Source organism: Mauremys reevesii, linkage group 1 (genome assembly GCF_016161935.1).
Source record: "Mauremys reevesii isolate NIE-2019 linkage group 1, ASM1616193v1, whole genome shotgun sequence".
NCBI classification, from domain to species: domain Eukaryota; kingdom Metazoa; phylum Chordata; order Testudines; family Geoemydidae; genus Mauremys; species Mauremys reevesii.
Window position 1 is genome coordinate 240,273,803 of NC_052623.1, and position 26,806 is coordinate 240,300,608.

The window sequence follows — 26,806 nt, forward strand, 5'->3', positions numbered from 1 at the left end:
TGGTTTGCTCTGGTTATGGAGAAACTGCTGAAGTTCAGGGGATACACGCCACTGGGGACACAGAACTGCAATACAGGTAGCTTTAATATGACTGTGAAAAGGTGTGGGGAGGTCTTTCTAACTCCCCTGCTCATTAGGTCTAGTAAACATCTAGTCCTATATGCTGTGACATGGCCACCTATTGAATTTTTGGTAAATATTTCTGTTTCTGTTTAGTCTCATGAGCTTTGCCTTGCTGAAATATCTATGGACAAGGGATATAAGGCGATTAGATATCTTATAATCTGTGCTATTACTAGTATTTTATTGAATTATTTATTAGAAAAGGAATAGAGCATATCTGTATGACTTGAATATTTTATTTCTTGTTTCATGTATGTATAGGTATGACTGTCCTAACTGGTATCCTTATTACTTGTGGAACTTAATATTATTATAATGAATGAAATCATTTTAAACTAAAAAAATCCAAACAAACCAACAATCCACAAATTGCAAGAGTTAAAACTCAAGGATTTTTAAAAATCAAAATCCCAAATCTGAGCACCTCCAGATTCTGGAGGAATTTGAATCGAAATTCACAGATGGCCCTTTTAATAATATTTAGCTCTTTTCATCTGTAGAAATTGAAATGCTATATAAAGAAAGGTAAGTATAATTATCATAACCTCCATTTTACAGATGGAGAAACTCAGGGACAGAGAGGTGAAATCACTTGTCCAATGCCACACAGTAGATCAGGAACAGCTGGGACTAGAGGTCTTCTAATCCCCAATCCAATGCACTACCCACTGAACCACACTGTTCCTGCTCTTTAGAATAGGCTGGCTTAAGCTGCTGGACCCAAACACCCCTCAATTTTGAGGGAAGCTCAGATCCAAATCCAAACTCGGTGCCTCCAGCTTATCTTAGAAATATGTAATGAACAAAATTTTACAGCAGGTTGTATGAAAATAAGTTACAAAGGAAACAAAGTACAGTATCTTGCCTGAACGTATTACACAGAACTCAATTCCTAGCAAACCAAAGGAGGTATTATGCTGATCAACCGTTTTTAAGGAGAAAAATGTAATAAAAAGGCAGGCAATAAGAAGCATTGATAGAGGAAGTTATATAGGCCTTATTTTATTCTAGTTACTAGAGAAGTTTAAAAATGACCCTATTTCAATGTACATAAAATTACATCTGCACGTTCTTATAAGAAGACCATCTTATAGTTGCTGATGTTCTGAAAACTAGCCCTGCTCAAGGTTTCTAGGCTCTATAATCATTTGTGGGAAGGGCAAGAGGACACTGTTAGGTTACATATTATAAATTTGGAAGGATTAAATTATTACAAATGCTAGGGTATATGATCTCCCTGATATATGTGATGGAGGGGAACAAAATGTGATAGAAAAACACTTGAACAGGTGGAAGGAGGAGAGCCAGAGCACCACTACTTGCTTCCCTGTAGCCCCAAGCATGGTGGACAACCCTCCACTCTATGCATGTTTGGAATCCATGGTTGGGAGGGGGCAGAACTGAGGAGCAGCTACTCGCTACAGCCTAAGCTCCTGGGCACAGGTGGATTTTCATGCAGAAGTCTGCTCAGGAATTAATACTGGTGGAACCATCAGTAATCTCCCCCTCCATGGTAGCTGTTCTTTGGGACAAAGAGAGAGTGGTAGACAAAACTTCTCTCCTCCTACAAACCCTTATTTCTCTAAGTAGTCCTTATTCGCACAATTAATCCTACTGACCTCACCTTTCTGCTTTAGTTTCTTGATCTATAAAATAGTGATAATACTGTTGTGAGGATTTATGATGGGTTTTTCTAAAGTGTTCAGCATTGGCCTAACTCTGTTCCCACTGAATTCAGCATTCAGTGGGAACAGAGTTAGGCCAATGCTGAACACTTTGGAAACACCCCCCACTCCCCAAGTACAAAATATGTTTGATTCTCCTTCCACCCCAGTAAATGGCAAAACTCCTTATTTTGGCCACATCCTTTGAAGGTGAAAAGTACTATGAATGTGCTAAATATTGCTATGTTCACTTCCTTTCAGTGCATTCATGTAACTTTCACCAATGCTTGGGGTACTTACATTTTCCATAGTGCCAGTCAGGCTGATATTTAAAAAGATTTTCTTGATCGATCAATTTCTGTATCCAACCTGTATCTCCTATTTAGCTCAATAGTTTCCAAGGGGTTAATGCTAATGAGACATGTGCATTGACTACAAAATATATCCTTAAGTCAAGCAAACATGCTTCTAAAATGTCTTTTGCAGTTCAAACAAAGGTCATTTGAAAACATACTTGGCAATGCAACAAAACTATAGCTGAAAATACACACACACACAAATTACAGACAGACTCGTGCTTTTAAAAACTGGCTCTAATTTTGTGTCTCTAATTTACGTTTATATCACATTTTTCATGCATACATCTCACAGTGCTTTACAAAGGAATGTAAATATCATCTTTGTACAACTGAGGGAGCTTGGGCACAGAGAGGTGAGGGTTAATATTTTCAGAAGAGCCTAACCCACGCAGGAGCTTAAGTCCGAGTGATTTTCAAGGACACTTCGGCTCCTAATTATCAGTCACTTTTGAAAATGGAGCTTAGGCTCCTTAATTGCTTAGGTGCTTTTAAAAATATTCCCTAAGTGACTTGCTCAGAGTGACACAGCATGTCACTGGCAGAGTTGGGATTAGAACCCAACTGCCTCACTTTGTGTGACATTGGAAAACTGGATTGCACATGAAAAACGTATGCATGTATTCAAAGTGGGTGGCTGTGGAACTCCCAGATTTGTTTATGCAAACCAGATTTTGTTTATGTAAATAGTTTTGCACATAAAATTGTGTGATCAGCTCAATTGTAGTGACCTTTCTGAGGCCCTTTTGCAAATGTTTCCAACTGTTGGATGGCTAAATGAGCATTAGATTCCACCAGAGCAAATATTTAGCACAATGCTCCATGCTTTAATCTCAGCGCTCCAGTTAATAATGTTTTTTGATGCAAGGAAGAACAAAACCAGAACACAGCCCTATACCTAGGAAGGCGTAGTGGTCTAGTGGATAGGGATTGGACAAGGAGTTAGGATTCCTGGTTCTGCCACTGATATTGGGCAATCCGCCCCACCCTTCGGTGCCTCTGCATCACCGCTCACCCTTTGGCTGCTTTGTCTCTTTAGGTTGCAGGGTTTTCTGGGCAGAGACAGTCTCTTACTACGTGTTTCTCTGGTGCCTAGTAAAATAGGGCCCTGATTCCATGGGGCCTTTAAGGATATGTCTACACAGCCTGCGGCAGTGAGCCTCCCAGCCCGGGTTGACAGACACAGGCTAGCTGGGCTCTTGCTAGTGCTCTAAAAATAGCTGTGTAGATAGTGCTTTGACAAAGCACTGTCTACACAGAATTTGTATGCAGTTTTATTCCAGCCTTTATTTTGTAATTGCTCTCTGTAATGGTTTGTGTCTGTAGTCGGTTCATAACAAGATTTTGTTGTTCGTTTTATGTTCAAAATAATAAAAAGTCTCTTTTTAGGGTTAAACTCAAAGAAATACCCTTTTAAAAACTTCCTGGTGTGCTTGGATTGCATCTTTCCAAGGCTGTTTGGTGCTGATAGGGCACCATTGGCCTATCAAAATGGCAGCAGACCAAACTTTCAATCCTACCTGTTAGCGAGAGTTCAGAGAAGAGGCTTTCAAATAACTGCCATAAGTACCACAACCAAGGAGCAACTTGAGGTCCTGCTGCTACCAAATTACTTTACATAAAAATTAGTGTGAACCCTGAATGAAACAACATTCCAGATTATCCAACCCAATTCTAAGCTCCTTGTTCATGTGAAATACAACTGGCATCAGTGGAACTTCTTGAGTCAGGATCATCCTCGTGAGATGGGTTTGCAAGCTTGGATTTAAACATTGCGTGGTAACAGAGACACTACAAGGGACGTGCAAAGACTAGCCACCCACAGGATACCCACTGTATAGTCTGACCTCTTGGCTGCCCAAGTGCTGGAACTGGCAGCAGCAATGATCATGTACGTTTTTTCTCATTGAAAGTCATGCGGAGAGCACTAAAGGCTGGAGCTCATTGGGAGAGGAAGGAGACTTGAAGAAAGTGCTATGCCTTTGCTTTCTCTCCACTTCAGTCCAGCCAGGTGATGCTTCCGTTTTCATACTGCTCCCACCATAAAACCCCATGAAATAAAACCAGGCCCAAAAGAAGCAATGCTGGGGCTGCCTGATAAATGAGTGAACCTTCTCCAAAAGAATAAGTTTCCATTGGACCACTGTAAGGGTCCGTGTACGGGTCCCCTTGTTGGGTGAGGAGTCGCTCTTCGCCTTCGGAGCGCCTGGGAACCAGGCCGCCTCACTACAGGAGGCTGAGTAAGCAGTTCAGTATTAAAGTCCACGCCCTAGGTCAGGGCGGGCCAACACCCAGTAGTTCTGGGCTCAGGCCCTCAGGCAGGGGCTGAGCAACCAAACAGTTCAAGTCTGTAAAGCCCCAAGCCCTAGCTCCGGGCGGGGCAGCAACACAGGCACAGGGCTCAAACCCTCAGGCAGGGCTGAGCAGCCAACAGATAAGTCCAGGCTTCTACGCCGGAGTGTTGGGGTGAGGGGGAGACTGCCACCCGTGGGGGGGCTGGCAGAGGGGACGCGGGCCCACCCACTCCACCGCGTCCCAGCCCGGGGCCCTAGCAGCGGCAGGGATCCGCTGCAGTCAGTGGGGATCCTGGCCGCAACACACTGACATAGGCTCAGGGTCGGCTACAGCCAGACTGGGGTAGGCTATCCCCAGGCCACTTCCAATCTCCCCTCCGTTGGTACCTGTATCGTCGTGGCTTCGGCAGGGGGGCGCGGCGTGGTCATGGCAGGGGGGACCAGCATGAAAGGGGATCCCAGGAGCTAATACCGGAGGGCGTCGCATGCCCATTTTATAGCGAGGGCCTCTTTCTCCACCACTGAGTAGTTCTTCTCCCTGGGGAATAGCTTCCTGCTGATATAGATGACCGGGTGTTCTTCCCCATCGACCTCTTGGGAGAGAACCGCGCCGAGTCCCGCCTCCGAGGCGTCGGTCTGGAGGATGAAGGCCCGATCAAAATCAGGGCTGCAGAGGATGGGTTTGCGGCAGAGGCTGGCCTTGAGGGTCTGGAATGCTGCGTCGCACTCCTGGGTCCACCGTATCTGTCGTGGACTGTCCTTGGCCAGTAATCCTGTCAAGGGGGCCGCAATGGTCGCAAACCGAGGGATGAAACGTCAATAGTAGCCAGCCAGCCCCAGGAACTGACGTACCTGGCACTTTGTAGTTGGCGGGGGGCAGGTTGCAATAGCCTGAACCTTCCCTACGAGGGGTTTTACCAGTCCATTTCCGACGGTATACCCCAGGTAGGTTGTTTCTTGCCACCCGATTCGACATTTCTTTGGGTTGGCTGTCAGCCCAGCAGCCCACAGAGAACTCAGAACTGCGGCCACCCGGTTGAGGTGATCCTCCCATTGACGGCTATAAATGACCACGTCATCCAGGTATGCGGCGGCGTAGTCCTGATGGGGCTGGAGGAGGCGGTCCATCAGCCGCTGAAATGTGGCTGGGGCCCCATGGAGGCCGAAGGGCATTCTGGTGAATTGATACAGGCCCGAGGGGGTGGCGAAAGCGGTCTTCTCCCGGGAGGCCGGTTCGAGGGGGATCTGCCAATAAATACCCCTTGCTCAGATCCAGAGTAGTGATGTATCGGGCTTCTCCCAACCGGCCGAGAAACTCATCTACTCGGGGCATCGGGTACATGTCGAACTTTGAGATGGCGTTGACGCGCCTGAAATCGATGCAGAACCATCTGCTGCCATCCAGTTTGGGTACTAGGACAATTGGATTGCGCCATTCACTCTGGGCTGGTTCGATGACCCCTAAGTCCATCATGGCTCGTACCTCTTCCTCGACGATTGGCCGGATGTGGTAGTGTTGCTTCCTTTTTCATCGGTCAGGCTGGTAGATTTCATACATGACAGGCCCGACCCATCGGATCACCTCGTATGGCCCTTGCCACCGGGCCAGAATCTTTGATTCGCTAGATGGGAGGAGGAGTAGGACCCGGTCCCCGGGTTAGAATTTGCGAGTCTGCACCCCACGATTGTAGGTTTGTGCCTGAGACTCCTGAGCGTCTTTCAAATTCTCGCAGGCGAGGGCCCCCGCCTGGGCCAGGTGCTCCTGAAGCTGCAACACGTAATTCAAGAGGCCTTGGGCAGGGGACGGGGCTTGCTCCCATGTCTCTCGCATCAGGTCCAGGAGGCCTCGGGGTCGTCGGCCGTATAGTAACTCGAATGGGGAGAACTTCGTGGAAGACTGCGGGACCTCCCGGATCGCCAGGAGCAGTGGGGGTAGTAACTGGTCCCAGCGTCGGAGGCCGTCTGGGGGAAACTTCCGTAACATGCTCTTCAGGGTCCAATTAAAGCGTTCGACCAGCCCGTCGGTCTGCGGATGGTAAACGGACGTATGCAGCTGCTTAATCCCTAGGACTTCACACACCAGCCGTAATAGCCGAGCGGTGAAGTTGGTACCCTGATCCGTAAGGATTTCTTGGGGCAAACTGACGCGGGCAAAGATTTTCACGAGCTCGTTGGTGATGCTACGGGCCGTGATAGTCTGGAAGGGTACCGCCTCGGGGAACCGGGTCGCATAGTCCAGCAGGACCAATATATACTGGAAGCCGGCCGCGCTTTTGGGGAGCGGGTCCACCAAGTCCATGGCCACCCGTTCAAAGGGGGTTTCGATCAATGGCATGGGAATCAACGGCGCCTTCGGGGTCTGGGCCGGCGCAGCCAACTGGCAATTGGGGCAGGACCGGCAGTAAATCTGCACCTCCTGATGTACTCCAGGCCAAAAGAAGCGCGTCAGAATCCGGGACAACGTCTTCTCATGGCCGAGGTGCCCAGCCGCCGGGACGTCATGGGCTAACTTCATGACGACTCGTCTATGACACTGGGGAACGAGGAGCTGGGTCTGAGGCTCCCCTGTCCGAGGGTCCTTCTCAACCCTGTACAGGCGTTCCTGCCGTAACTCAAAGTGGGGCCATTGGGTGGCCTGGCGAGAGTCTATGATGGTGCCGTCGACGACGGCCACCAGTTCATACGCCCGCTTGAGGCTGGGGTCTGCCCGCTGGTCGCGGCAGAAGTCTGTCTGAAGGGGGGGGCCCTCTAGGGTCCCTGAAGGGGAGTCCCCTGACTTGTTCAGCTGCTCAGGGGGTTCGGACATTTCCTCCTTGCACTCTACGGCCTCCGGTGGCTCTCCTTCCCAGGCCGGCATGATCCATGGGCATTCCCCGGCGTGGCGGTGGAGGGCATCCGAAAAATCGGGCCAGTCACGGTCCAGAATCACTGGGTACGCCAGACGCGGGGCGAGGCCCACTACCATCAGTCAGATGACTCCTTCTATCGTTAGCTGGGCCTGAGCACTGGGGTACGGCCGAATATCCCCGTGGATGCATTGCAACCGGATCGTTCCCAGGTGGGGGTTGGCCCGGGGCCCCAAGCTCTGGCGGACCAGTGTCTGACCGCAGCCGGAATCGATGAGAGCCACTGTTGGGGACCCCTCCAGGACCACGGGCACCGTGATTCTGGCGGTCTGGGGACGCCGGGCGCGGCCTTCCCCGGAGTAAACTTGGCTGAAGTGGCACTCCATCGTCGGGCAGTCCCGGCGTAGGTGTCCATACTCCCCGCAGGAGAAGCAGGGTCCCAGGTCAGTTCAGCCTGGCTGGGGACATCTTCCTGCGGCTCCCCCAGGAGAGTCCTGCGTGGTCCCCCACTTTACAGGAGGCGAGGTGGGTGCGGGTCGCACCGGGGCTTCCGTGGGTCGGCCTTGGGGCTTGGGCCCCTGGGGGGACTCTTGGGAGTGCGTCCGGGCCAGGGGGGCCCTCCTCTCGGGATTGGGGTGACCCACCCCGGGGGTGGCGACTCGCAGGGTCGGGACCACGGCCGCCTCCGCCGCCAGGAAGTTCTCCATTAAGGAGACGGCAGTCGCCAGCGTCGAGGGCCGATGGCGGAGGACCCAGGCTCTCCCCCGTGGCGGGAGTATATGGAGGAACTGTTCCAACACTATTTGCTCCATGAGTTCCTCCGGCATTCGGGTCTCGGGTTGTAGCCACCACTTACATGTCTCCCTTAGTTCCTGGGCCACCATCCGGGGCCGGTCCCCGGTGGGGTAGGTCAAGCCCCTAAACCGCTGGCGGAAGGTCTCGGGGCTCACTTCCAGGGCGTCCAGAATTGCCACTTTTACCTGGTGGTAATCTTGGGCGGCCTCCGTAGACAGGCCCCGATAGACCGTCTGGGCGGTCCCCGTCAAGTACAGGGCCAAGAGGGACGCCCACTGGTGCGGACCCCACCCCGCGACGATGGCGACCCGCTCGAACGTTACCAGGAAGGCCTCTGGGTCATCGCTGGGGCTCATCTTGGTCAGCCGGATGGGTCGGTTCGGCCGCGGTGCCCCCTCGGAGCCCCCCGGCTGGGGCTCCGCGGGCCGGGGCAGTGCCAGCTGGTGGAGGCATTCCCTCTGGAAGTCCTGATATTGCGTGGCCAGGTCTTGCATCAACTGGTGCTGCTGGGCGCCCAGCTGTTCAACCAGCTGTTGCTGTTGCTGGGTGGCCTGCTGCTCTTGCTGTTGCCGGAGCTGGGCCGCCTGCTGTGGTTCCTGGCTTTCGGTCAGGAAGGCGAAGAGCTGAGACAGATCCATGTCTCGGGGGGGGGGGGGTTCGCTCCCCCCCAGGTCCCCTCTCAGAAGGGTCGAGGGCCCGCGCCCACATATCTGGGCAAGGGTCCCTGGTCAGGTGCCACGTGTAAGGGTCCGGGTCCCCTTATCGGGTGAGGGGTCGCTCTTCGCCTTTGGGGTGCCTGGGAACCAGGCCGCTTCGCTACAGGAGGCTGAGTAAGCAGTTCAGTATTAAAGTCCACGCCCTAGGTCAGGGCGGGCCAACACCCAGTAGTTCTGGGCTCAGGCCCTCAGGCAGGGGCTGAGCAACCAAACAGTTCAAGTCTGTAAAGCCCCAAGCCCTAGCTCAGGGCGGGGCAGCAACACAGATACAGGGCTCAGACCCTCAGGCAGGGCTGAGCAGCAGTTCAGGTCAAGTCTGTAAAGCCCCAAGCCCTAGCTCAGGGCGGGGCAGCAACACAGGTACAGGGCTCAGACCCTCAGGCAGGGCTGAGCAGCAGTTCAGTTTGTAAAGCCCAAGCCCTAGCTCCAGGCGGGGCAGCAACACAGGTACAGGGCTCAGACCCTCAGGCAGGGCTGAGCAGCAAACAGGTAAGTCCAGGCTTCTACACCGGAGTGGTGGGGTGAGGGGGAGACTGCCACCCATGGGAGGGGTGGCAGGGGGGACGCGGGCCCACCCACTCCACCGCATCCCAGCCTGGGGCCCTAGCAGCGGCGGGGATCCGCTGCAGTCAGTGGGGATCCTGGCCGCAACACACTGACATAGGCTCAGGGTCGGCTACAGCCAGACTGGGGTCGGCTATCCCCAGGCCACTTCCAATCTCCCCCTCTGTTGGTACCTGTATCGTCGTGGCTTCGGCAGGGGGGGTCTACGAGCATCGGCTCCTCAGGAGACGGGTGCACGGGTTGGCTTGACTCCTCCTCAGGGTAGCAGGAGCGGGGCAGGCTCGGCCAGTCCTCCTCTGGGTAGCGGAGCCGGGGCAGGCTCAGCCAGTCCTCCTCAGGGTACCGGGATCGGGGAAGGCTCGGTCCAGCAGGAGCTCGGGCACCAGCGTCTGTCCTCTCCAGCAGCCGGGCTGCAACTGAGCGTTGGGGCTCGGCCTTTATACTTCCTGTCCCACCCCTTGACTTCCGGGGGCGGGGACAGGCGGCGGTGACTGCACCCACTTTGGCGGCTGTTCTGGCTCAGCCCTCTCAGGTGCAGCTGGGAGCCAGGCTGACTCACTACAACCACAAAATAAAATAGAATAGAAAAAATCAACCTGGTAAAGATCTATAGCTGAATACATTTCATCTGTACCAAGCAAAAATATATTTCCCATAACAAGAGAGTACTCATTAAAGGGGAAGAAGCCAGATTTTGGACAGCAAGGGGGAAAAAATCCCACCAGCATTAGTTCTGAGTTCCCTCCAGACCTGTGTATAAACATGGTGCATTAGAGCATTAATATTCATCCAAGTTCTAGCTGTGAAGAGGCACAAAGGGGAGGGTCTTGCATAACTCATTTTCTGTTGGAATAGGAATACATTGTGCATGGAGCTGTGTGCCAGGCTCATTGCTGGGGTTTGCTATCCACATATGTATATGTGCAGATGTATGTGGATCATACTCCCTGAGTCTTTGGCAGTGACCCATTAAGCTCTTTTTATGTTTCTGTCACAGCAGACTTATGTAAAAGGCTTTCAACTGTGCTTTTAAAAGAGCTGGAATATAAACAACGATCTTCTTTCTGCTGCTCATATATGTGTATGCCAGAATTTGGCCCACATACCTGTAAATGGTATAAAACATTGTGTGTCATAATGTAACTTACTTTACAGGTTTCTAAATGTAACATTATTTATAAAATTTTGAGTGCCATTATGCAAGTAAAGAAAAGACAGATTGAGATGATGATAATAATTGAGCTCTAAAGGCAAAAGTTTGAGAAAGTTGCGAGTGACGGAAAACAGGAGGTTGGAAAATGCAACCCTAACTAAAGCATCCACTGCTGTTCCTGCTAGAATATACTGCATTAAAACACCAACTGATCCATTATCTAAAATACTAAATGGAGGAAAGGTGAAATGAGTCTTCTAACTTGATGTCTCCAAGAGGCATTTTTGGATTTGCAGGTCCCCAAACATAATTTCTTTCTTAGCCACCACACTATGCCTCAGAAACATAAGGCTTCCACTAAGTTAAAACAATGCTGGATCTGCATTCTGGAGTTACCTCAGCAACCCTCTAATGAGAAAGTTCACCCAAATCTTAGAAAATTCCATGTGTGCTCTTCAAGATTAACAATAAGACAATATATATTCAGCGACTCTCTTGTTCCATGAAGCTCCAACTGCCCCTTGTCTTCCTATTTAAGGCCTCAATTGAGCAAAGCATTTGAGTATATACTATTTATTGGGTCTAATTAAAGACATTTCTGAGAAGGGTGTGAACATCTGCTAAATTAGGGGCTCTATGACCCAAGAAATTTGGGATACCACAGATCTCTGAGAATCAAAAACCAGTGGCAAGGTTTAAATTACTACTTTATTAAAGCAAATGCCATAACAATACAAATATACCTTTATAGACCAGAAAAATGGTCTAGTGGTTGTGGAGTCAAAGGAGGCATGATGGGAAGTTTAATTGGGTGTAAATCTTTCTCAGGGTACTGTATTAATGAAAACATTTTATAATGGAGAGGTTTTAAATTAGAATATCAATATTTTTTGTTCTCTGAGTGACATTCTTATAAAGATGTTTTGTTAATGCAGTATCTAATATCACCATTTAATGGCAATGCCAACCTTGTTGCCTAATAATTTGATACCAGTTATTAACCTGATATGAATACTGAATATCCCAAAAGAAGACACCAAAACTTATATTCTGGAAAACTTTCTCTTCTGTGTCAGATCTCATTTGTTATAAAACCACATCTGCCCTCTGCTGTCCTTTCCAGACAATATGAAACTAAATCACATTCTCAGAATATAATAATTATTATAATAATTAAATAAAAGGTAAGAAGAGGAAAGTGGCTTTTAAAAAAAAACTTTCATATTAATATTTTTAGCAGTGGCTCTGAACCAGCCCTTGTGAATCTAAACACCACTGAACTTTGGGAAATTTTCTGTTCACATTCAGACCACTTGTTCCTTGGAAGATGTCAATAAAATGTACTAAATTCTGAGGTTTAACATATAAGTTGCAAGGAAGGTGTCAAATTCTGCCCCTTTGAAAATACTCCACAAAAATAGCATGCACTGAGTGATATACAGCAAAACCAGCATTACTATCATATCTGTTCTAACTAGCAGTTACCATCTGCACAGATCTCTCCCTCTCCTCCAACACAATGTATTCCTTCTCTAGGCAGTAATGATTTATGTCTGAGGTTCTGGATGTATATGCTGCTGTTTAGGCTGAAGAAGTAAGCACACCAAATGAGGACCATGCACTCTGGCCACCAGCTCCCACTCAAGAATGCCCTTCTGCGGCGAGAATTTTTTGCCTGGATATGTAACTTCTAGAATGTTTAAGGACCCACAGCCTAGAACCCAGGTCTGCAGATCCTGGGACAGCTGATAGTCCCACAGTGCCACCAGACAACCATACAAAGCCATTGTGACGGAGTACTATGGAGAGTAAGCACTGCAAGACGTGCCACCCAAGAGACTATGAGTCACGGTACCCTGTGACCCTCTGATTGGCCAAGCCCCCTATTTTACCTCAGAGGTTGGCCTAGGAAGTTGTCTGGGTAACCACCCAGACTTTGGCTTGTTGCAAGGCCAGATTCTGCTTGATTTCCAGCCTGACTCTGACTCTGACTCTGACTCTGATTCCTGCCTTAATTCTAACCTCGTATTGCCTCTGATCTCTGGTCTTTGACCCTGGCCTCACTCTGACCCTAACTCCTGCTTATGGAACCTGTCTCTTGCACAGAGCCGCCTGGGGGGGAGGCAAGTGGGGCAATTTGCCCTGGGCCCTGCAGGGGCCCCCACAAGAGTTTTTAGGGGCCCCTGGAGCAGGGTCCTTCACTTGCTCCGGGGGCCCCGGAAAACTCACGCAGGGCCCGGGGCCCCCGAGGCTTCTTCTGCTCCAGGTCTTTGGCGGTAATTCAGCAGCGGGGGGTCCTTCCGCTCTGGGACCCGCTGCCGAAGTGCCCTGAAGACCCGCGGTGGGGGGGTCCTTCCGCCCCAGGACTCGCCGCCGAAGAGCTGGGTCTTTCGAGGTAATTTGGCAGCGGGGGTCCCCCACCGCGGGTCTTCGGGGCACTTTGGTGGCGGGTCCCGGAGTGGAAGGACCCCCTGCCGCTGAATTACCGCTGAAGCGGGGGCCCCCCGACGCCGAGGATCCCAAGCCCCTTGAATCCTCTGAATGGCCCTGCTCTTGCAATTCCTTCAGCTCCTGCCCGGTGACTACTATCCCTGATGGGCAGGCCTCAGCCCAGTTGTGACCACTAGGTCAGACCACTTATGTCCTGGTCCATTAAAGAATGTAGTTATGTGCCTTGATTATGAAAATCTGCAGCACACACTGAAAATGCTTATTTAAGAACAGAACAACTAAATTCATATTTTATTTCCAAATAAATGATACAAGGAACACTGCACTACTTGTATTGTCCATTTGTCAGATTTAAGTCAACAAACCGTTCAATTTTTAAATTTAACTGAAGCTGCTACAGAATTTCCAGGGCGTTACAGAGGAGAGATGCAGAAACAAAGGATCCTTGCTGAAGATTTGAGTTCTACATTGTTGTGGAGTAGATTGTACAAGGCCTTGATTGTAATATCTGAAAAGAACTGTGCAGCCAATCTGAAGTTCACATAAATCTTATCAAGCAATTTCAAGGACCAGATCCTTGCGTGTGCCAAGCTATGCTTGTTGCAGAATCTCTCCAGGCCACTTTTGTGCTCCCTCAGAGCTGGATACAGCTGCAGCTGTTATGGTATAGACCTAGCTATACCAGCTGTATACAGCCTGGAAATTCCCCCATGTAAGAGGAATTGTTAGCTGACTCTTTAAGATAGCTTTCAAGTAGCCTTTAAACTACGTGGAGTGGTGGAAAGTGAACAGAGGACGGTAGAAAATATAGCATCAAAATATTTGAGTATTTTCAGGAAGCTGGTGGTCAGAAAGTCAGGCCATCGGATAAAATCAAACTTTGAGTTTCTAGGCGAGGCCATTTTTATGATAATGCAAGTCAAAAACTTTGAAACTGTTCATGAAATGATTCAACTTGTCATCTGAATTCTCATAGCTCCTAAGTATCTTGTCTGACTTGCCTCAAATATCCCAAATAATCCCCACCCTGGCATAAGATCACACTTGTAAAATTTCAGGCAAATTGATTAAACGTTGGCAAAGTTTGGGAAAGGGGGTATAAAAATTGAAGCGAGTCAAAACTCAGAATTTCTCTTTCAAGGGAATTGTTGTCATTTCAGAATTTGTTTTTATTCTAAATCAGAACAAAACCAAATATTTTAAAACTTTCCTGTGTAATGAACATTCTGAAAAAATGTTTTGAAACTTTTGTTTGGGGAAAGTGTTTGAACTGCCATATTTTTTTCTAATAGTTATTGATTGTCCATTTTAGTATTTTTATTATTTTACATTACATTACTCGTCATGATGCGATGTCATTTTATGCATTAGGTTGGATATTAGGAAAAACGTCCTAACTGTCAGGGTGGATAAGCAATGGAATAAATTGCCTGGGGAGGTTGTGGAATCTCCACCATTGGAGATTTTTAAGAGCAGGTTGGACAAACACCTGTCAGGAATGGTCTAGATAATACTTAGTCCTGCCATGAGCGCAGGGGACTAGACTAAATGATCTTTTGAGGTCCCTTCCAGTCCTATGATTCTATGATTACTAGTGACATGTCATGAAATAATGTCATATGACATGATATAGTCCAAGTATTCTGTTCTAGTCCACTTTATTTTTATTTTATTTAAAAAAATTAAGGGCAGCTTCTACTTCATACAGATTGAAACACATTATCATAGGTTCTGGATCAAGATGTCTCCTGATTATGTTGTAAGGAAACAGTTTGACCTTTTATCTTATTTTCTTGTTGAGAGTGTCAAATTGTCAAACTATTCCTTACCACACAAACAGGTGACACTTTGATCTACCAAATGTGATAAAAATGTTTCGATTTGTATTAAGTAGCAGCTGTTCTGAATGATTTTCAAAATGCAGATGAAAAATATAACAATAAAATAAATTAATAGAATATATACACTATTACATAATGTCACACAAATCTATATCTCAAATTGTCAGTAGTAACACGGAATACCGTTTCATATTATGACATGACGTCATATGACCTCACATGACATGTAATTATGTACTACTACTATTGACATGTCATACATTTTAAATGAAAATTTGCATTTTAAAGAAACTTTGGAGATTTCCTAAAACCAAATTTTGCTAAACAAACATTTTTTGATTCTGCAGGAAGTTCATCACAATCACAATTTCACACACAAAAAATAGTTTTGTCAAAAATGAAATTTTCCAGAGGAAAACTTTCCATGAGAAATTTCTCCCCAGCTGTAGTCAAAATTGATCCCATAATGGAAAGTTAGTTACATCTTTAACTGTGTGCTGCTTCCCCATACTGAGACTTCTTGATTATCTGAAATATGGTATGCCTAAGAGGTATTTCTCATAGGCAATCGGCTTTTAAAAAATCTCTGTTAAATTTTAGGTAGCATATAATGTACTCTACCACCACAGAATGGCATTAAAATATTTACCAGACTATGTTTTTACTATATATACTTTTCTTGACAAAAATGATTTCTAAGCAGAGGTGGCAGGTTTGTATAATTTTTGATGGTGCCCAGCAAGCAGCACACCTCTCTGGCAGCGGCTCCTAGGTGGGGGGTGCCAGAAGAGTCTCTGCGCACCACTGCCAATAGGCATCGCTCCCACAGCTCCCAGTGGCCGCAGTTCCCAGTCAATGGGAGCTATGGAGTCGGCACTTGGGGCAGGGGCAGCACATGGAGACATCCCTGTCTCCAGGGCCACAGGGATGTGCCAGCTGCTTCCGGGAGCAGTGTGGAGTAAGGGCAGGCAGGAAGCCGCCTTAGCCCAGCTGTGCTGCCGGTGGTGGCGGTGGCATCTGGGGGCCCCCGGGCCCTTTTAAATCGCTCAGGGGTGGCAGGTGGGGCCGGGAGATGCTCCGGGGTAGGCACGTGGGGGCAGCAGGCATGGCCAGGAGAGAGTCCCGGCCCCGAACATTGGTGGAGCCGGAACCCCAGTCCCTGAATATTACTGGAGCATGGGCACCACGGGCCCATATAACTCGCCACCCCTGTTTCCAAGTACTGGTCAAACTGCTCCATGCCTTTTGTACAAATTATATATTCAGTATTTTAATGTTTAATAACAGTTAAACATCTAGTACATAACCCATTTTATCTTAAGCAGGATTTCTCAAATGGGGTTGCCGCTTGTGTAGGGAAAGCCCCTGGCGGGCCGGGCCGGTGTGTTTACCTGCCCTGTCTGCAAGTCCAGCCAATTGCAGCTCCCACTGGCTGCAGATTGCTGCTCTGGGCCAGTGGGAGCTGCTGGAAATGGTGCGGGCCGAGGGACTTACTAGCTGCCGCTTCCAGCAGCTCACATTGGCCCGGAGCAAGGAGCCGCGATTGGCTGGACCTGTGGACGGGGCAGGTAAACACACCCGCCCAGCCTTCCAGGGGATTTCCCTACATAGGTGGCGACCCCTGTTTGAGAAACCCTGATCTTAAATCAGTGGAAGGACTTGTATTGACTTCAGCAGGCTTTGGATCAGGTGCTTAGGGACCACCTGATTCTCTGTGTGATTCTGGTGCTGTGGTTATCAACTGAAGTGTTTCAGTTAACCCCTTCCTTATTCACGAGGGATGGGCAACAGGCCTGGACCAACAGAACCTGGATTTGGCATTTAATTCCACTGGAAGGTTCATCTCTTTTACCAGGCTTTTCCTTTGGGAATTGATTAGGGTCGGGGAGTAGGTGGCATGGGAGATATTTACTTTAGTAGGTGAGGATGTCATTTTGAGCTAACATGAGTTTGTAATGATTGCCTGCCCCCTAGGGCTCTGGGTAGGTACTTCCATTAATTTTATTTATTTATTTCTATTCCAATGGGCTGTCAATGTGTTGTGCACTTCTTGCCCCAAAGAAATTACAATCTGAGAAGATTAGCAATAACTGAAGGGAGAGGAAAAGGATAAAGCATATAAAGCCTGGGTTTTTTTTAATTAAGTGTTATATAAAAATAACACATTCTCTGCTAAAAGAACAGGAGTACTTGTGGCACCTTAGAGACTAACAACTTTATTTCAGCATAAGCTTTCGTGGGCTACAGCTCACTTCTTCGGATGCATAGAATGGAACACACAGACAGGAGATATTTATACATACATATCTCCTGTCTGTGTGTTCCATTCTATGCATCTGAAGAAGTGAGCTGTAGCCCATGAAAGCTTATGCTGAAATAAATTTGTTAGTCTCTAAGGTGCCACAAGTATTCCTGTTCTTTTTGTGGATACAGACTAACCCGGCTGCTACTCTGAAACATTCCCTGCTGTGGCTCCAAAGGAGGAGAGATGGTCATGGAGGGCCTGATAAGCTTGAAGGGTTGCATGAAACAAGGCAGTGGTATGATTTTAGGAGAAGTAGACACATAGATTGAGACTGGCCACACAATAGGAGATAAGAGCAGAGGTGTATGGAGAGACAGAGTTCTGAAGGATTATAAAAAGGAGGACAAAAATCTTGTAAAAGGAGTCTGTGGAGCAATTTCCAGCTCAAGGTGACAGGGTCAGAGTGATGATCAAGGAAGGTGATCTAAGCAACAGAGTTTTGTATGGACTTGATTGGGATGATAATGGTTAGGCAGGCCAAGAGTGAGTGATATTGTGGTAATCAAGAAGTGGGATAAGGGCCTGGAAAACAGTTTTAGCTGTGTAGACAGAAAAAAAGAAAAGATTATACAAATGTTAGAGAGAAAGAAGTGGAAAGAATTGGAAGTGGCCTAAATGCGTAGGGCTGGGGAAACGGTGGAGTCTACGGATACATCTACACTTATGCCAGCGTGTAGGGTACAGACACTGCATGCCCAGCTCACATGGGTGTAAATAGAAGTGTAGCTAGAAAGGCATTTCTTAGGAGAGTAGAGTGCCTTATATGCATGAACCTCCAGGATATATACCCACCATGGTCTCTCTACACATTCAAACAGTGCCTCCCACTGTATTCTGCTGTTTTTTAGCAGTGTCGTGTCCTGCTTCCTCCCTGCTGATGGAGTCTTTCTTCCCTATGATGAAAGGCTCTAGCAGTGGGGAGAGGAGATTTTCCCCACCACCTACCCATTGCAAGGGCCTTTCACTGGTATGTGTAGCTATACATATAGTGCCTGTACTCTACATGTCCCCAGAAGAGTAGACAAAGCCAAAGATGATCTTCAGGATACAGATATGAGTAACAGGGAGGATGTTGGTATTGCTTGAAAAAACTGTTTTTCCTTCTATGCTAAGTTCTCACTTCACTTATGCTATTCACATTATTTACTCTTAAAAATTTCTCCTGTACAAAAGCTCTCCATATGCACATGGACAATATATATTGAGTGCCCAGCCAAAGTTATCAATTAGAGTTCACTTAGAGGTGAGTACAGCTGGTCATTGAAATGTTGAATATTTTTTGACCTAGAGATCGACTGAAGGGATTAGTTATTTGACATATGCAATCAAACATAGGTTAGTCGGTGGAAGTGGTCAGCTGCAATGAGCAGTCAACTGATTAGCAGACTGCTAGCTGCAAATGAGATGAATATTTACCATGCAGATGAATGAATGGTAGTCTGTCTGGAGAGCTCAGCTGAACAGAGCACTGAATAAATAATTCAGGTAACCTCAGCTGCACCCTAAATGATAGTATGTGTAATATTGTTGCTATTACTCTCCTGAGACCAACACCATATATGATAAGGTATTAATAAATAATAATTGTTCTTTCCCTCTGGGGCACCTGGCATTGGCCACTGTCAGAAGACCGGATACTGGGCTAGATGGACCTTTGGTCTGATCCAGTATGGCTGTTCTTATGTTCTTATGAAAATATAGAGATTAAATAACTATTTTCAAACAAATTATTATTTGGAATGAATGATTAAGAAATTGCTTTTTTTTTTACCTTCCTATTCATTTCACACTAGATTACATTTGCATTTCAAAATTTTTTAAGTATCAAATACTTTGGTCTTTGTCTGGTAATAATACTCATATTAAAAATACGATGATGCTTTAAGGTTAATTAAAGTTAATGGGAAACAATCTACACTGATATATCTATGCCTCTTTAATTAAAGGTCTGGAGATGTAATTTTCATTTTTCCCTTAATAGGCTTGCAGGTAGATTCCCTTCTTGAATGGTGCAGAATCTCAGAAATGAAGAGCTTTGGGTTTTTTACAGGGTGGACTTTATCAATAGGGAGAATCGCCCAGATAACATCTGAGGATTGTACAGTGAAACTCAGGAGCAGTGGGGAGAGGATAGGTGGGGTTAAAGGTGTTATTAAGCCACTTTTGCCCAGTATCTGGGCCAGTATTTTTAGCAGAGATGGGCCAAAATGGAAGTTGTCTAACTGAAGTGGGTCTCTCTTCTGGTATGCTGATGTTTCAGTACAATTACAACCAAGTTATGAAGACGGCAGTTTTCATGGATTCCACTTTAATCCATGTGTACACATACTCAGATAATTAACTCTTTAGTTGCTGGATTAAACACTGTGAAAAGGCACAGTTAAAAAAAATTCAACCCAGTATTTTCAAGAGCAGTAAATGGGGTCCTGTTGGGTAACCCAATTATTTGGAACCAGTGCCCATAGCATGGGTAAGAAAATTTAGCATGGGTGACCCTTGCAGAAATAATGCACAACCATCAGCAGTTTCAGTCCTGAATCCATTGTCAAGCTTCCCAATGTCAGGAATCCTGGGGTTTTCCCAAATCACTCATGGTGTTGGTGGAGTTTATGAGGTAAATGAGTAGAATTTCAGCTCTGCAACACCTGTTGCAACGACATAGGTGTCATACAGATGGGGCGCTGGAACAGTTTGTATAGTGGGAGTGCTGAGCGCCATTGAATCAAACTGCAAACCCTGTATATGAGGGAAACCACTTCAAGCCAGGGGGTGCCACAGCACCCCTAGTTCCAGCCGCTTTGCACACAAATAGAACACTTCATTGCCTTTTAAATAAATGAATACTTTTGCATGAGCCACATAGTCTACTTCTTTGTAAAATACTTGTAACTAGAATTGGAAATATATTGTCCTGTGAAAGCCAGCCATCAGCAGAGAAATCCAACTGCCAGTGGTGCAAAGCTGGTTTGAAAGTTTCATAGGTTCTCGCAATAGCGAGTACTGTGAACCGGGCTTACTTGTTAAACCTTGAAGGCTGAGCCAGCGGTGGCCCAGGACGACTACTCCTTCAGGAAGAGGAGTGTGCCCTGGTGGCAGCAGTGTAGGGGCAGGTTCTTTGCAGACATGCTGTCATCCTGTTGAGGAAGGAGTGGTGGAAAAACCCTTAGGCAATGAAAAAATGGAAACATTCTCAGGGCTGACTCTTCCTGAGGCTACCGTGGTTAACTCAATTTTGTTGATCTAAATGACTAAGATAAGTATGAACAACAGACTTTTTTTTAAATTAGATCATAAATGGCATCATTCCCATCAGAACTTTCTTTAGAGTAGCTTGATAAATTGACCTTAGACGTGAAATTCGTGATCCCGGACAGTATTTAGGCGTTTGATTGCAGTATTTAGTTTATTCCTTGTGCTTGTTTCTATGACTAAGGGTTTGGTGTTTGTAATATTTTTAACCTCAGCTAATCCTGTTAGTGCATTTATTGTGGTGTTTTTGGATTTTATGTTGTCAAACTTCCACTATTAGTCCCCCAACACTGGTCAAAGGTCAGTTTTATTACTGAGTTGCTTGTTTATTTTCAAAATATTGTACATTGCAAAGCTAGATCTACCAAATTTAGCTTAACTATACATTTACAGGGCCTGATTCTTCCGACATACACTGATTTTGCTGTGGTAGAAATCAATAAACCTCAATAGAACTACTCCTTATTTACTCCAGTGCATGAAGAGAAACAGACCCATAATTTCTAACAGCAGATATACAAGCTAGTGCAATTCCAGATTTTTCTCAGAAATGATGCAACTGTCATGTTCTCGGATATCATTTTCATTTAAGTGAAAATGTTCTGGGTGTGGCGGGGTCCTAAAAGTATTACTAATGGGATCATGTGTCAAGAATTCATGATTATTAGTGGAACCAAACATGATTGCTCATTATCCCTATACTGTGTGTACAGACTTAATACAGAGCCTCTTGCACATCAAAATCATAACTTACTTAATTGACTTTCACAAGTCAATCGGTTACACTGTCGGTGTTCCAGATGTTTGGAAGGTATTTTCACTCTAAAATAAATACTGACAATAAAAAATAGCGCTCATAAAAAAAAAGTCAACATTTGCTCATACTTACTGCACAGTGGTACCAGAAATGCCACAGTTATTTCCTATACAAAGTACAAGGAAATACTGTGCAGTGATCCCTACCACTGGTCACCAACCAGGACCTTCTGCACCAAAGCACAGACCTCTACCACTTGAACTAAGGAAGTGTTTCCATTAGTGTAAAGCAATAGTAGACCATTATCCCCTGTCTAGACTAGCCACTAGAGATGGTCATGATACACACGCTGCTGTATCTCAGCTATGGTGGTGGAACCGAGAAAAAGAGGAGCTAATGCCCCTGCAATGGAAATATTGTGGGGGCTCTGTCCTTGTGTAAACTTGCACATACCTGGGAATGGGGGCGGAGGTGAGAGCAGGACCCAGAGGGGCTAGAGTGGCCATAACAGGAGCTAGGATCAGGCTGGGAAGCAGGGAGTGGGACCCAGAGAGGCTGGAATGGGTCTGGGAACTGCTGGAACCACTGGGACCTTCCTTCTCAGCCACAGGCCAGTTTCCTCAATCCTCTTCTCCCACTTCCCTGATGTGTCTCAGTACCTCCCCTCACTCCCCTCTCTAATACTTCCCCTCCCTCCATTCACAGGGAGCTTCCTGGTAACTCTTGATAAATGTTGGCTCCCAGTGACCACCACTGTAGGTCAAAGTGTGTTAAATGTTATATTTTCAGGCTGACACACCACCATAGAGATCAGTTGTGCCTGATAGGCATTGGCCTATGTTGGGCATGACATAAAGTCTACCTGTCCACGGTGTGCTCCTAGAAGTTCCTGCCATGCAGGGGAAGCACAATGTTCTTACCTCCGTTCAGGGACTGCAGAATATTCTCTCAATCAGTACGATCACTGGCACATATCCTTCTCCAGAAGTGACCAACACATAATTTAATAACACATGGAAAAAACCTTCTATAATGCATTTATCCAATTGTGCAATGCTGCACATGGGGTGTATCTATTCTATTCTATTTTATTCTATTCTATAGAAGTTCTTATACTGCGCTCATCACTGTCGTATGTGAGCACCTTCCCATAGGGCATTAAGTGATGTGACTAACCTCTGTCCCCTCAGGTTTGTTCGCTGGGCGGCCCCAGGCACCAGCACAGCAAGTGCATGCCTGGGGCAGCAAGCTGTGGGGGGTGGCATACCTGCGAGAGGTCCACCAGTCCTGTGGCCTCAGCGGCGGGTAAGCCGAAGGCGCGGGACTGGCAGATCACCCGCAGAAACGCCGCCAAATCTGCATGACTGCTGTGCTTGGGGCAGCAAAAAACATAGAGCTGCCCCTGTTCCCTCATCCTTTCCCCATGGGGCAAATTGTATGTGCAGTGGTGAGTTTTATTTTGGTAGGGTTTTTTTTTTAATGTATACAAATCTGACATCAGTAATCATAACATTCAAAAACCAGTGGGAGAACACTTCAACCTCTCTAACCACTCAGTGACAGACTTGAAGGTGGCAATTTTGCAACAAAAAAACTTCAAAAACAGACTCCAAAGAGAAACTGCTGAACTTGAATTAATATGCAAATTAGATACAATTAACTCTGGCCTAAACAGAGACTGGGAATGGTTGGGTCATTACACTAATTGAATCTATTTCCCTATGTTAAGTTCTCCTCACACCTTCTATGGGCCATCTTAATTATCACTTCAAAAAGTTTTTTTCCTCCTGCTGATGATAGCTCATCTCAATTGATTAGACTTTTCCTGTTGTTATGCATACTTCCACCTTTTCATGTTCTCTGTATGTATAAATATCCCCTGTCTGTGTGTTCCATTCTATGCATCCGAAGAAGTGAGCTGTAGCTCACGAAAGCTCATGCTAAAATAAATTTGTTAGTCTTTAAGGTGCCACAAGTACTCCTGTTCTTCTTACTGCTAACTTTGTGTGTCTGTGTGTGTGTGAGTAAGTACCTCCCTCCTGACTGCTGAAGCAATCAGCTTATACTCTGAAATATGATACTTTTACCTTTCGTGCATCGTGTTTAACTAGAGCTGTTATTATTGATTATAAAATGATCGAGCCGCTACTTAAAATGCAAAATTAAATAGAATCTAAGTAATGAACACTAATGGCTTGGAGACCGATTGCGAATGGCTGAATTTAAGACTTAATGAGTAAATGAACCATGACATTGTTAAGTATTGCTTTTCAGTGGTAGAGAAAGACATCCTTGTGTACAATTTATAAATGTAGATCGGAGAGTTATGTTTGTAAAACATTTGGGTATCCTTTGGGTTGGAAGGTTAAATATAAGGATCTTATTATTGTATTGGGATATGTTTAAGATATTTATGATTTCATATGTGATGGCTATTATATATCTATATAACAGAACTACCAACTTCAAATATATTAACTGCCTCATTTCATGCTTTTTCTTTCTCAGGAATTACAAGATCTTCTTCTAGCCAAGATGAAAGCACTGGAGGCTGTGGAGGAGAAAAATATTTCCCTGCAAAATGAGATCAGTTTACTTAAAAGCACGTTTGGAGGAGAAAAAGGGTAGGAACATTAACTAAGCAAGGGCTATCTAATGACTACATATACTCCAGCTTTGTTGAACAAAACTTTTTAAACCTTCTTTGTAATTGCAGCCCTTCTTTGTAACTGTAACTTCTTTAGTGACTTGTATGGTAACCAAAGAGCATGACCATCATCATAGCTCTTAGTCCTTCATCAAAGTGCCGCAGATATCAGAGACTGAATTCTCAGGGGACAGTTGTAGTGACACCATTTATTTAAAGAAATGCCAGATGATATAGCACTTGTTTACATTGTTATACAAGGAACCAATAAAAGTTTAGGAGTGTAAATGCACACATGCCCCTTGATTAACGTCTCTAAAACTTATCTTTGTAGAGTCACTTACATTTTGCCTTAAGCCTCCTACCTTTGAGGATCTGGACATCAGCTACTACCTACTTTTGGTTACCTTTGGTGCATTTTTACTTCAGGAATACATATGAGCCTGTAAGACAGATTTTGCATCTGGATCTAAACATTCCCCAAGGCCTGATTCAAAAATTTGATAATAAACTTCATGCTGCAGGTGTTTTCTCAATAACTCTTCTCTTTTTGGGAGGAGTAATGAAAAGTTCCAAACAACACACATCTTGGCTGCTTTCTGTAATACTGACAGATTGCTTTGGTCCCAACGTGCTGTTTGTTTATTTCGAGTATCCTATAGTAGAGTCTGTCAGCACATTCTACATCTTAAGCGCTGATGGAGCATGATGGATATTTTAATATTCTCCCACATAATCCAGTAGTAAGACCAGAGAAGCTTTGTCTGGACAAAGGATTCCATTATATGGTTCTAAGCCTAACACTGTAATGCCTCAGCCCTGTAGATGATATTCACTGCCACAGAGGTTTCTTTACTAGCTAGCAGAATAAGAAGGGTGGTCAGTCTTTGTGCAAATTTTCTGTGAGCATTCTGGGCCAAATTCTGCTTCCAGTTGCACCTGCGCAAGCCCTTGAGTAACCTTACTGAAGGTATTGGAATTACTTTGGATTTACACCAGTATTGCTGAGATGTAGACAGTAGATAATTAATTTCACTTTGAAACTGTTCAGTTTTATACATGTGCAAGCGGTGTTTGTAAAACGAATGGCCTGAGCAAGTGTATCAACTTTAGCCAAATGAAACCCAGATGCTTTCCCTTTTAGAGAAGGCAACCCTTTTCCTGAAAGTCACATCTCATCAGCCTCAGCTGGGTTGGCATGAGCAAAAAGGTTTTCATTGGGCTATTTATACACACACGCTTTTTTCTTCCCATGTAGTTTTCAACAGATGCAACCGCACTGTAAGATTTCAAATTGAGATATTTCTTTTTAAACTTCTGTGTGGTGGAATGTCACATGATTCCTAGAGCTACTTACACACATTCTGCTGTCTGTTACATTGGTGTAAATATGATGTAACCCTGCAGATGTCTGTGAAGTTACTCGGGATTTACACTTGCAAAAATGAGAAGAGAATTTTGCTCACTGTCTTTAAGCTGATTGGTTCTTTGGGAGAGGTGCATAAGGGCATATGCTATATATTGCTGTGCTATATGTTAACAGTGAGGGCTAGATTGTAGTTGTGATACCACAGCTTTGCCTAAGGGGTGGTGCAGAGCAGCACTGCCTCAGGGGAAGCATCAGAGTGTGCCTCAGAAAGGCATAGTTTTTTGCTTAGGCTACACAAAAGGGGTGTGCACCTTACACCAGCTATTAGGTTAGTGTAAAATGCTAACCTCACTTCCTTTCCTCCTTGTACCCTTTTTGGCATCCCAATTAGGGGTGGGTGAATAACTGGTTTTTCAGTTTGTTGGCAGTTATGAAAAATAACGGGATGGGAATAAGTTTGGGTTGAACCGAAGTTGAAACAAATGTGAAAAATTTCAGCCAAAAAAAAAATTATTTTGGGTCAAACCAAACTGTGACGACTCCTGATTTCCTCCAATGTATGTGAGAGCAGTGTGAGAGAGTATTGGGAATATGTGTTTGTCCAGATAAGAATTCCACTTGGTTTATGGGCATTGTTTGTAACTATAACCATCATTGTGAATGAGATGATCCATTATGTAGCAGAAACTTGACATGCAGTTGGGAAGCTATGCCTGGAAAAGTGTGACAGAGCAATGAAGGACGATCAACACTGAATGGCTCTGCCCTGGTGAAACAATGAGGATGCTACTGGCAGGGCCAATGACTTTGAATGGACTCTACACAGAAATATGCCTGGAGGGAAAGGGCTGGAATCCCTCCTTCTCCCCTCTCTGTCTAAATCCATGCTTAGGACAGCTGCAGTTTCTCCACCTTACAAAACAGTGATAGCCTTTTTTTAAAGGTAGCTGTTTCCTAAACAAAGGAAGGCCTTTCACTGCCAGAAACAGATGACCCAAAAGGAGGAGCAGAGCCAGAATGGACTTAGCTTCCCCTAAGGACTTGGACTAAACCCAAAAGGGGTAGATGAGACTGGGGGGGCTGTGACCAGGAGCTGTTGTTTTCCATGGATCTGTAACTCTTTTGTGCTTTTTAAGAGTAAAGTGTGTGTGTTTAAGAAATTCCTTTGCTAAGCTTATTTCCTTCTTTACTGCCCTGGTGTCCCTGAAGGGGTTAAGTAGAAACCAGAGCCCCCATCGCCATTCTGGAGGGGAATGTGTCTATAGGTACATCTACACTGCAATAAAATATCCATGTGGCATGGCCACAGCTGGCCCAGGTCAGCTGACTTGGGCTTGCGGGGCTAAAATTTGCAGTGTAGATGTTTGGGCTCGGACTGGAGCCCAAGCTCTGAAACCTGGCAAGGGGCCTGGGTCTCAGAACCTGGGGTCCACCCCAAGTCTCAATGTCTACATTACAATTTTTAGCCCCTCAGCCCAAACCCTCTAAGCCAAAGTCAGTTAACCTGGGCTTTGAGACTCATTGCCATGTTTTTTATTGCAGTATAGAGATATCCTAGTTGACTTGGGGCTCAGGAGGACTGTGGAAGTAGTTCTAGGGTCTAGGCAGGAGGATCCCAGGGTACTGCTGCCCAAGAAGGGTGTCAGACACATGTTCTGCACCTGGCAGTATGCCTG

The 26,806-nt window shown here is 45.9% G+C and overlaps 1 protein-coding gene across 15 annotated transcripts in view; it reads left to right on the plus strand.

The window, feature by feature from the left end:
• Nucleotides 1–26,806, plus strand: part of LMNTD1 (lamin tail domain containing 1) — a 295,495-nt gene that overhangs the window by 196,855 nt on the left and 71,834 nt on the right. For all 15 annotated transcript variants that reach the window (XM_039520482.1, XM_039520489.1, XM_039520486.1 and 12 more), the window contains one exon: nucleotides 23,623–23,738. In XM_039520482.1, the coding sequence (XP_039376416.1) occupies nucleotides 23,623–23,738 (116 nt within the window). The remainder of the gene's footprint in view (nucleotides 1–23,622; nucleotides 23,739–26,806) is intronic.